Source organism: Pygocentrus nattereri, chromosome 2 (assembly GCF_015220715.1).
Source record: "Pygocentrus nattereri isolate fPygNat1 chromosome 2, fPygNat1.pri, whole genome shotgun sequence".
Taxonomy (NCBI): domain Eukaryota; kingdom Metazoa; phylum Chordata; class Actinopteri; order Characiformes; family Serrasalmidae; genus Pygocentrus; species Pygocentrus nattereri.
Window position 1 is genome coordinate 375,596 of NC_051212.1, and position 11,905 is coordinate 387,500.

The 11,905-nt window shown below is 49.4% G+C and overlaps 2 protein-coding genes across 6 annotated transcripts in view; both read left to right on the plus strand.

Annotated features, from left to right (window-relative positions):
• The first annotated feature begins 249 nt into the window (after positions 1-249).
• bcl10 (BCL10 immune signaling adaptor) lies at positions 250-9,397 on the plus strand. 2 transcript variants are annotated; one of them, XM_017686386.2, is made up of 3 exons: positions 250-488; positions 4,769-5,057; positions 7,506-9,397. In XM_017686386.2, exons 1-3 carry the CDS (start codon positions 438-440, stop codon positions 7,928-7,930), a joined length of 765 nt encoding a protein of 254 aa, XP_017541875.1. In that variant the 5' UTR covers positions 250-437; the 3' UTR covers positions 7,931-9,397. The 2 variants fall into 2 exon arrangements, with proteins under 2 accessions (XP_017541875.1, XP_017541874.1); XM_017686385.2 differs by having other exon boundaries at positions 251-488; positions 7,503-9,397.
• A 1,079-nt stretch (positions 9,398-10,476) lies between these two features.
• The window catches only part of mcoln3a (mucolipin 3a), an 18,912-nt gene continuing 17,483 nt past the window's right edge, over positions 10,477-11,905 (plus strand). For 3 of the 4 annotated variants that reach the window (XM_037532286.1, XM_037532289.1, XM_037532305.1), the window contains exon 1: positions 10,477-11,021. In XM_037532286.1, the coding sequence (XP_037388183.1) occupies positions 10,812-11,021 (210 nt within the window). In that variant the 5' untranslated portion in view covers positions 10,477-10,811. The remainder of the gene's footprint in view (positions 11,022-11,905) is intronic. The other variant, XM_037532298.1, reaches the window with a different exon arrangement.

An 11,905-nucleotide genomic window follows, 5' to 3' on the forward strand; every position in this document is an offset into this window, starting at 1 on the left:
AGATGTAGGAAGTTTGAGTAACACTTACATTTATATCAGATTTATGTTAACAGTGGGGAGCAACAGACGAACAAATAAGGACAGCAACAACAGACTCACATGGGTGTTAAACTCTTGCGCGCGCCGTGTGTGAGGTCACATTAACGGATGTGTTGCAGATCAAACGCAGCGAAACTGAAGGAGCTGGTGCATGAGCAGCACGAGCGCTGACGTAGGCGCGCGCGATGAGGAAGTTTCCGCAGTTCCTGTGTGTGAGTGAGGGAGCGACGCGCGTGCGCTGAGCTTTCCGGGAGAGTTTAGTTCTGAGCGGCTTCATTCGGTCTGAGACCCGATCCGGGACTAAAGACCGGGGCTAAACCCGCTGGACCAGGTGAAGGGCGAGTCCGGCGGCGGCGCGAGGCTGAGAGAGAGGGGGAGAGAGAGAGAGAGGGGGAGAGATGGACGCGTCTCACCTGAGCGAAGACGAAATGGCCGAAGTGAAAAAGGAAGTAAGAGACACTAAAGAACCGCTCTAGACCGAGCTTCACACTAAAGCTGAGGGGGTAAAGAAAGAGGGAGGGGGGATATAGTAAGAGGGAGAGGGGATATAGGAAGAGGGAGGAAGAGGGAGGGAGAGGGGGATATAGGAAGAGGGAGGGGGGATATAGGAAGAGGGAGGGGGGATATAGGAAGAGGGAGGGGGGATATAGGAAGAGGGAGGGGGGATATAGAAAGAGGTAGAGGGGGATATAGAAAGAGGGAAGGGGGATATAGAAAGAGGGAGAGGCGGATATAGTAAGAGGGAGAGGGGATATAGGAAGAGGGAGGGGGGATATAGGAAGAGGGAGGGGGGATATAGAAAGAGGGAGGGGGGATATAGAAAGAGGGAGGGGGGATATAGTAAGAGGGAGAGGGGGATATAGGAAGAGGGAGAGGGGATATAGGAAGAGGGAGGGGGGATAAAGAAAGAGGGAGGGGGGATATAGGAAGAGGGAGGGGGGATATAGGAAGAGGGAGGGGGGATATAGGAAGAGGGAGGGGGGATATAGGAAGAGGGAGGGGGGATATAGAAAGAGGGAGAGGGGGATATAGAAAGAGGGAGAGGGGGATATAGTAAGAGGGAGAGGGGATATAGGAAGAGGGAGGGGGGATATAGAAAGAGGGAGAGGGGGATATAGAAAGAGGGAGAGGGGATATAGGAAGAGGGAGGGGGGATATAGGAAGAGGGAGGGGGGATATAGAAAGAGGGAGGGGGGATATAGAAAGAGGGAGAGGGGGATATAGAAAGAGGGAGAGGGGGATATAGAAAGAGGGAGGGGGGATATAGAAAGAGGGAGGGGGGATATAGAAAGAGGGAGAGGGGGATATAGAAAGAGGGAGAGGGGGATATAGAAAGAGGGAGGGGGGATATAGGAAGAGGGAGGGGGGATATAGAAAGAGGGAGGGGGGATATAGGAAGAGGGAGGGGGGATATAAAAAGAGGGAGGGGGGATATAGAAAGAGGGAGAGGGGGATATAGAAAGAGGGAGAGGGGGATATAGAAAGAGGGAGAGGGGGATATAGTAAGAGGGAGAGGGGATATAGGAAGAGGGAGGGGGGATATAGAAAGAGGGAGAGGGGTATATAGAAAGAGGGAGAGGGGGATATAGTAAGAGGGAGAGGGGATATAGAAAGAGGGAGGGGGGATATAGAAAGAGGGTGAGGGGGATATAGAAAGAGGGAGAGGGGGATATAGAAAGAGGGAGGGGGGATATAGAAAGAGGGACGGGGGATATAGAAAGAGGGAGGGGGGATATAAAAAGAGGGAGGGGGGATATAGAAAGAGGGAGGGAGGGAGAGGGGGATATAGAAAGAGGGAGAGGGGGATATAGTAAGAGGGAGAGGGGATATAGGAAGAGGGAGGGGGGATATAGGAAGAGGGAGGGGGGATATAGAAAGAGGGACGGGGGATATAGAAAGAGGGAGGGGGGATATAAAAAGAGGGAGGGGGGATATAGAAAGAGGGAGAGGGGGATATAGAAAGAGGGAGGGAGAGGGGGATATACAAAGAGGGAGGGAGAGGGGGATATAGAAAGAGGGAGGGGAGATATAGAAAGAGGGAGAGGGGGATATAGAAAGAGGGAGGGAGGGAGAGGGGGATATAGAAAGAGGGAGAGGGGGATATAGTAAGAGGGAGAGGGGATATAGGAAGAGGGAGGGGGGATATAGAAAGAGGGAGGGGGGATATAGAAAGAGGGAGGGGGGATATAGAAAGAGGGAGAGGGGGATATAGAAAGAGGGAAGGGCGATATAGAAAGAGGGAGGGAGAGGGGGATATAGAAAGAGGGAAGGGGATATAGGGGGAGGGAGGGAGAGGGGGATATAGAAAGAGGGAAGGGGGATATAGGAAGAGGGAGGGGGGATATAGAAAGAGGGGGATATAGGAAGAGGGAAGGGGGATATAGGAAGAGCGAGGGGGGATATAGAAAGAGGGGGATATAGAAAGAGGGAGAGGGGGATATAGAAAGAGGGAGAGGGGGATATAGAAAGAGGGAGGGGGGATATAGAAAGAGGGAGAGGGGGATATAGAAAGAGGGAGGGGGGATATAGAAAGAGGGAGAGGGGGATATAGAAAGAGGGAGAGGGGGATATAGAAAGAGGGAGAGGGGATATAGGAAGAGGGAGGGGGGAAATAGGAAGAGGGAGGGGGGATATAGAAAGAGGGAGGGGGGATATAGTAAGAGGGAGAGGGGGATATAGTAAGAGGGAGAGGGGATATAGAAAGAGGGAGGGGGGATATAGAAAGAGGGAGGGGGGATATAGAAAGAGGGAGAGGGGGATATAGAAAGAGGGAGGGGGGATATAGAAAGAGGGAGAGGGGATATAGAAAGAGGGAAGGGGGATATAGAAAGAGGGAGGGAGGGAGAGGGGGATATAGAAAGAGGGAGGGAGGGAGAGGGGGATATAGAAAGAGGTAAGGGGGATATAGGGGGAGGGGGATATAGAAAGAGGGAGGGGGATATAGAAAGAGGGAGAGGGGATATAGAAAGAGGGAGAGGGGGATATAGAAAGAGGGAGAGGGGATATAGGAAGAGGGAGGGGGGATATAGAAGGAGGGAGACGGGATATAGAAAGAGGGAGGGAGGGAGAGGGGATATAGAAAGAGGGAGAGGGGGATATAGAAAGAGGGAGAGGGGGATATAGAAAGAGGGAGGGAGGGAGAGGGGATATAGAAAGAGGGAGGGGGGATATAGAAGGAGGGAGAGGGGATATAGGAAGAGGGAGGGAGAGGGGGGATATAGAAAGAGGGAGAGGGGGATATAGAAAGAGGGAGAGGGGGATATAGAAAGAGGGAGGGAGGGAGAGGGGATATAGGAAGAGGGAGAGGGGGATATAGAAAGAGGGAGAGGGGATATAGAAAGAGGGAGGGGGGATATAGAAGGAGGGAGAGGGGATATAGGAAGAGGGAGGGAGAGGGGGATATAGATAGAGGGAGGGAGGGAGAGGGGATATAGAAAGAGGGAGAGGGGGATATAGAAAGAGGGAGAGGGGATATAGAAAGAGGGAGGGGGGATATAGAAGGAGGGAGAGGGGATATAGGAAGAGGGAGGGAGAGGGGGGATATAGAAAGAGGTTGCGGGGGATATAGAAAGAGGGAGAGGGGGATATAGAAAGAGGGAGGGAGGGAGAGGGGGATATAGAAAGAGGGAGGGAGGGAGAGGGGATATAGAAAGAGGGAGAGGGGGATATAGAAAGAGGGAGAGGGGATATAGAAAGAGGGAGGGGGGATATAGAAGGAGGGAGAGGGGATATAGGAAGAGGGAGGGAGAGGGGGGATATAGAAAGAGGGAGAGGGGGATATAGAAAGAGGGAGAGGGGGATATAGAAAGAGGGAGAGGGGATATAGAAAGAGGGAGGGGGGATATAGAAGGAGGGAGAGGGGATATAGGAAGAGGCAGGGAGAGGGGGGATATAGAAAGAGGGTGAGGGGGATATAGAAAGAGGGAGAGGGGGATATAGAAAGAGGGAGGGAGGGAGAGGGGATATAGAAAGAGGGAGAGGGGATATAGAAAGAGGGAGGGGGGATATAGAAAGAGGGAGAGGGGGATATAGAAAGAGGGAGAGGGGATATAGGAAGAGGGAGGGGGGGATATAGAAAGAGGGAGAGGTGGATATAGAAGGAGGGAGAGGGGGGATATAGAAAGAGGGAGAGGGGATATAGGAAGAGGGAGGGAGAGGGGGGATATAGAAAGAGGGAGAGGGGATATAGGAAGAGGGAGGGAGAGGGGGGATATAGAAAGAGGGAGAGGGGGATATAGAAAGAGGGAGAGGGGATATAGGAAGAGGGAGAGGGGATATAGGAAGAGGGAGAGGGGGATATAGGAAGAGGGAGAGGGGGATATAGGAAGAGGGAGGGGGGATATAGAAAGAGGGAGAGGGGATATAGAAAGAGGGAGAGGGGGATATAGAAAGAGGGAGAGGGGATATAGGAAGAGGGAGAGGGGATATAGGAAGAGGGAGGGGGGATATAGAAAGAGGGAGAGGGGATATAGGAAGAGGGAGAGCCGGGTTCTGCTGTGTGAGTGAGTGTGGAAATGAGGCAGGTGGTTCTGACTCTGGGGCTAATTGTGCCTTTTGTAAAGTTAAAAAATAGAAATGTCCCTAAATTTTCCAGGTCAGACATGAACAGGCGCGTCGTATCCTCAGCAGTTGTACTTTGTGCTGTTAAGTCTCAGTTTAAGTGGCGACCAGGCCGGAATGTGGCCGCCCTTCCTGTCCGGCCTCTCACTGATGTGACGCGGTGTTTCAGGTGCTGGAGAGGCTGCGGCCGTACCTGGTGGACAAGCTGATTGCAGAGCGGCATTTCGATTACCTGCGCTCCAAGAAGATCCTGACGCGCGAGGACACCGAGGAGATCAGCTGCAGGAGCACGAGGGGTAAACGCGCCGGGAAGCTGCTGGACCTGCTGGCTGAAAACCCCCGAGGCCTGGACACCCTCATCGAGTCCATCCAGCGCTGCAGGACCCTCAACTTCATCATCGTCAAGATCACAGACGAGGTGCAGCGCGTGAAGAACGAGAAGCTGGAGGCTCTGAAAGGTAGTTTTAATAAGCACTCAGAATGTGTGATCCACACAGCGTTCCCGTTATTCCAGACGAGCTCCGTCAGACGAAGAGTCTGAGTCACGTTGTACTTCTTTAATTTAGAGCTGGAGCTACGGGGCTAATGAAGCTAATGTAATGTTCTCTGTATATACATCAACAAAACTTCTCTCCACCCACTCAAACCACATCCAGGTCTTCAGTGGAGGGGAACTCCACCAATTCTCCAAATTCCCCATAACTGGTGTAATCAGAGGTTTCGAGCGGTTTGATGTGAAGTGGTTCAGACGTCTTTACAGTGGTGGTGATGGGAACCAGGCGTCGCCATGACTACAACACAGATATAGACACTTTATTTACCATCCAGAACCACCAGAGAACCTACACGAGTCTTCTGAGTTCATATGGAATGCTGATGATGGAAAACAGTGGAAAATCTGGAATACTGAGTTTTCTTTGGGGACTATTTTGCCGCACAGCGCCCTGCATGTCTCCCTCCACCATGAATGGAGTTGAAGTTCTCTAAACTCTCATAAAACAGCGTCTCAGTCATCAGGCAGTGAATTCAGAACCAGTTCATGTAGGAACTTTCTGTGAGGAGCTTTTAGAGGGACGTCTGGTTCCCATCACCTCCACTGTGAGGAGCTTTTAGGGGGACGTCTGGTTCCTATCACCACCACTGTGAGGAGCTTTTAGGGGGACGTCTGGTTCCTATCACCACCACTGTGAGCAGCTCTGACTCGGTAAGTTTATCTAGAACCGAGCGGTTCACACCAAATCGCTCTGGACGACTCTGCTTACATCTGAGCCACTAAATTATGCAGGAATACAGTGGAATTCCCCATTAAGGTGGAGCGGAGTTGTAGTTATGTCTTAGGACAGGATTTCTCAGCCTGTGGGCCGCAGACCACCAGTGGTCCGTGGGCCTGAGCTACTTAAGTGAGGCAGTCGTTCGTACTGCACCAGTAACGTCACTTTAAGCAATAAAAACCTGAGAACATAATCTCCTTCCTTGTTTGAGGATCGTTCTGACGTCTCCGACAAACAGCTGAACCACGAACTGGCAAAACCCGCACGTCTCGGTCCGCTTCGGTTCAGTCCCTCGGTGATAGACATGTGTTCTTTAACAAAGCTGGTTCTCCTTCTGTTCTAGCAGCACGTTCCACCCTGTGCAGGCAGTATAATCAGCCGGCGGATTGAAGACTCTCATCTGCTCTGATACGGTTACTGCAGCTCGAGCTGCTGCTGTTAAAAACGGCCGGCGAGCGAAGCTCCGCGCTTGATTTCAGCTCACTGTAATTCAGATGAATCGGGAAAACCCTCTGAACAGACGTTAGAGCGTTAACGTCACTGTGACCGAACCGGTCGGATCTTATTCAGCCCCCATTCTCAGGGTTTCACTGTCAGCACTTCAGAGACAGAGAACTGCCTTTAATCGCTGGCTCTCGTTTTCCTGTGGGCTGATATGCTTCGTGTGTATAAACAGGCTGGAAAAGGTCGAAAACCCCTGGCTTTGGAAACCGTGTGACTCGCGTGTGACTCACTGTGAACCAAACGTCTCTGTGGAGCTGAGAGTTGAGGGCAGATGCTTTAGACTGTAGGTGTTGTGCTGAATTCGGAGTCCCTGCCGAATGTGTTTATGGAAAAGATTTGGGGGACTGGAACACTGTACTCGCTTGGTGTTTTGCCAAATTCAGTATCAGAGCTGCTGAGTTCAGACTGTAGACAAACACAGAGAATCTGAAGTGTCTGTGGTTATGAATGTAGTTGAATCTGCTTTCGGTACCAGAACCGTTGCTTAGGAACGTCCGGGGTGAGGAGATTTTACCTAGAATTAAACGCAGCATCTGAGAGCTGCTATAACATCCAGACAGATTCCACTCTGGAGATGTCCTGCCTACACATCCATATGTCCACTCAGGAAGTCCAGCCCCTGCAGCCGGCAGCTTTAGGTTTAGCTGAAATGGATGTGGATGAGTTTTCATTCAGAGCAACACTAGACTGCCCAGAAGAGTTCTTTGCTGATGCCACAGAGAAACTTTTTTGGTTCTGTTAAGGAGCTTTCAAAGGATTTCTCTGTGGAGAACCACTTCTGTAAATGAGATGTGATTTTTTTTTCATTTAAAGGAACCTCCACATTATGTGAAGATTATTTTACTTTGTACCTATTGGTATTGGTATGTTGAACCTTTATATAATGTGAATGTTCTTTAAACCTTTAAAGGTTCCTCACGCTGACAGTTCTCACACATCACGCTTTTTAAATAATATGTGCATCAAAATGTGTTCCATCAACGCTGTTGAAGAAAAAATGATAGTTTGAAAACGGGCAGAGACAGAGTTTGATCAGTGGCCGATATCCTGATGGCAGCTGGACTGGAACATCAGGGTGTCGGTCTGTGTGCTTGAACTGAAGAGTCTCAGACAGGTTTGTTTTTCCAGCAGCAGGTGTGTCCAGCTCGGGTTACTCGACCTCCAAGTGCACGTCTGGAGCTTCTAATGACCTTTCGAAGACTGACTTCTACGACTATGACAAGTGCTCAACCATGTGCCTCCACCCTGACGGGGAGGGAAGCCCTGCCTCCTCTGTGATGAGCAGCTCCTTGAACCTGCACTGCGTTCCCAGTCAGGGAAGGGGACGCAGCCCGCTGTCGGTCGGCACCACTGCAGCCAGTCTGAACGTCTCTTCCACGTCATCCTGCCTTCCTAAACCCGGCGACCCTGGAGCCCCACCCCTTCCTGATGAGCTGGAGGCAGAGGGTCAGGATATGGACGCTGGGGCCTGCGGAAGCACAGGAAGCAGCGGGGATGCCAACTTCCAGCCATTACGCTCCCGCTCCCTGACTCCTTCTGTCGGTAACACACTTTGAGGGTTTGGAACGTCGGGACACCTTGCAGATGTAAATGTGACTGTGCTTAACCAGAGTGGGACATAAAATTAGGTAAGAACAGCTCCATCAGAAAACTGTAATTAATAATTCACGCCAGTTATTGAGCTGTGGGTGTTTAGGGTAAAGGTGGTTGTGTTCCTCAGGGCTCAATGTGAGGACCTTCTCCCGTTTTGAGAAAAAAAAGCAATTTGACTCCATATGGGATATTTCAGGTTCTTTAAGTCATATGTAAGAACATCTACACACTGACAAATTTACCGTGAGCATCAGGCAGTTAATCAGTTACTGCTGTTGAAAACAACCATACAGACAGCTGCACATATAGAGCAATACTAAACGTCCAGGAAGGAAACTGAAATATATTCGCAGTTTCAGGGCCGATATCGTGTAATAAGAATGCATACTGACAGTTGGATAGGACTGGAGTCAGAGACAGAGTTGGTCACACTGGCGGATCTTCTGAGCCGTTTTCAGTCTTAACGGTACACTAGTCAGGATCTCCTCATGAATATTCATTTGAATACTGTATAAAGGGAAAGGTTAGGTTATAAGCAGGTTTGTGGTGATGTAGCATCTTTTGTTGTGTCTGTAACTGCGTCTGAAACATTGTGAACTGGTGCTTCTCATAGAATTCATCCATATGTGTTGCTGTTGCCTGTGTTTTGTTCTGTTCTCCGTATGCCGGTGGCTTGTTGCTGTATTTGACTGAAGATGTTTATTTTGGTAATCCTCTAGGAATTTGGTTTGTCAATTTGCCGTAAAAAAAGGAAAATCACACTTCCGATTATCAAAATTGAGATTTTACTTTAATTCAAACTCCGAACATCTGCCCTGTTCAGCTTTTCCCAGTCCAGTGCAGGCGACAGTGTTCAGATCATGGATCTGAACACAGGGGGCGCCACTGGCTCAGTCAGTGCTGTAATTCCTGGAAGGTGGTGGAACAGGATGCCTACAGTCATTATCTGTGGTAATCGGGGTGCTTATCAGCGCAGGGCTTTCGGAGAGCTCACTGCTCACACGCTCCGGAAACACGGAGCTCTTCAGGAATGCTGAAATATATAGATCACATCATCGCACTGTCGAGACGAAGATGAATAACCGGTTGGTGACAGACTTTTTCAGTGGTTCCCGTGCTGGAGCCGGGCTGTCCGGAGCGGGGACGGGACTGGGGTTGGGGGTTATACTCTCCTGTCTGTAATGCCTGGCCTGTGCATCTTGTGAGGGTTTAGATGAGTCTGAGTATCTCTGCACTCTGAGGGCCGGACTGCTGATATTCACACAGACCACGCAGATACAGCTGTTCCTCATCTGGTTTTAACGTTGTTTATATCCAAATGCCGGTTTATGTGGTTTTTAAACGTATGTTCATGTCATGATTATGTAATGTTTTCATTCATTGATGCTGAAAAATCATAAAGTTTGGTAAATGGACTTCGCTGCCAGTCATTCCTGTGTTGGGAGTACTTTATGAAAGTGGTGTAAATGTGTTGTTCTGAAAATGTTTCAAGTTCAGTAGCCGTGCTCATTCAGGCAGTGTGTGCATATGGGTGGGACGTTATGTACCAAAACCAGCCGTAATTATTTTCCTATAGGTCTATTTTACAACCTCGTTTATCCCTTAGAACCAGTCAGAGTTTCTGTTACTGCAATAGATCTGATCCTGTATTAAAAATGGACTGAAACAATCAATATAATTTCAGGCTGAATGGGCGGAGCTAAACTGCTGTAGCTGAAAGGGTGGAGCTAAACTGCTGTAGCTGAAAGGGTGGAGCTAAACTGCTGTAGGCTGAATGGGTGGAGCTAAACTGCTGTAGGCTGAATGGGTGGAGCGAAACTGCTGTAGGCTGAATGGGTGGAGCTAAACTGCTGTAGGCTGAATGGGCGGGGCTAAACTGCTGTAGCTGAATGGGCGGGGCTAAACTGCTGTAGCTGAATGGGCAGGGTTAAACTGCTGTAGCTGAATGGGCAGGGTTAAACTGCTGTAGCTGAATGGGCAGGGTTAAACTGCTGTAGGCTGAATGGGTGGAGCTAAACTGCTGTAGGCTGAATGGGTGGAGCTAAACTGCTGTAGGCTGAATGGGTGGAGCTAAATTGCTGTAGGCTGAATGGGTGGAGCTAAACTGCTGTAGCTGAAAGGGTGGAGCTAAACTGCTGTAGGCTGAATGGGTGGAGCTAAACTGCTGTAGGCTGAATGGGCGGAGCTAAACTGCTGTAGCTGAAAGGGGGGAGCTAAACTACTGTAGGCTGAATGGGCGGAGCTAAACTGCTGTAGCTGAAAGGGTGGAGCGAAACTGCTGTAGGCTGAATGGGTGGAGCTAAACTGCTGTAGGCTGAATGGGTGGAGCTAAACTGCTGTAGGCTGAATGGGTGGAGCTAAATTGCTGTAGCTGAATGGGTGGAGCTAAACTGCTATAGCTGAATGGGCAGGGTTAAACTGCTGTAGGCTGAATGGGCAGGGTTAAACTGCTGTAGGCTGAATGGGCGGAGCTAAACTGCTGTAGGCTGAATGGGTGGAGCTAAACTGCTGTAGGCTGAATGGGTGGAGCTAAACTGCTGTAGGCTGAATGGGTGGAGCTAAACTGCTGTAGGCTGAATGTGTGCAGCGGTGCTGGTCATGATGGACAGGTGAATGCAGTGAATGTGAACAGACTGGATGAAGATGGAGATAAAGCTGAGATGAATGGAGCTTCTTTGTAGACGGAACGTGGCCTCGAGCAGATCTGATCTGTAAGCTCACCGCCGGTCACTCAGACTCAGACACTGGTTCTACCGGTTTGAGCTGACAGTAGTGACAGTAGTTGTGTGATCTCAGATCCTCCACAGCACTCATTCACACTGTGAGTGCTCTGAGGCTGCACTGATGTCTGAGCAGGCTTTAGTGGGCAGCAGCTCCAATGGGAACATTTCGGCCCTCAGCAAAGTGACCAAAGCTGACCCGGAGGCTCTAGAGGATCTCAGGAGGAAGCTCAAATACTTCTTCATGAGCCCGTGTGAGAAGTATCGGGCTAGAGGACGCAAGCCATGGAAGCTAATGCTGCAGATCCTGAAAATCGCCATCATCACCGTTCAGGTAAGAGGAACATGGTGCACTAACAGCATTTCAGCTATTCTGGTTAGGACTGTCACGGTTATTACATCAGCGCCTCCTTGCAGTCTTTTTCACAATCACGTTTGTATTGTAAAGAAATCAGGAGGTGAATTGGCTGCGCTTTTATCAGAGTCAAGCAGATGTAAACGAATTTACTGAGGCACATCGTGTCTTACGAAAACAATAAAACGACTAAGCTGTTGCTGTAAAGACTCCAGAGAGCGACAGCCTTTGTTTGGCCACTTTAGGCTTCTAAATTGATACTTTCAGTTATTTACATGGTAGTTAATTGTCATCTACACTCCTGGGTAAAATGGGCCAAGCGCAGAATATAATAGTGGTACTGCTGGTTCCGGCTGGTCAGAGTCCAGGTTTAAACCCTGTAGTGAATATTTGGTCTCGTGTTAAACTCAAGCCAGCTCAGCAGAGTGTTTGAGCTGTGTGAAGCCGTGAGTGCTGAGTGGATCAACAGACTGTCTGCACATTCACAATAAACTACAACGTTTAAACACATCAGAGTGGAAAACTCTCTGACTGACCGACTGCAGTTGCTTGTTTAATGATTGGTCCAGGCGTGTATGATCATGATGGTGATGGGCCCGATTATGTATTTGTTACATGAGAAGTTAAAATCTTTCTTAGCCTCACGTTTTGAATCCATTTCAGTATTTTCAGCGGCGTTCTGATCTGGCTCGGCTTGTCTAACCAACCCAACGTCCAACTATGTTCCTTTCTAATTCTCTAATGAGCATAACGTCGTTTATTGAAGCAAACAGTCACAACTTTGGCTCCGATTTCAGCGGCGCGTTCATACTTTTACTAATGAAAGGCTGTGTTTTGTCTTTGAAGGTTTTTTTTATGTCTTT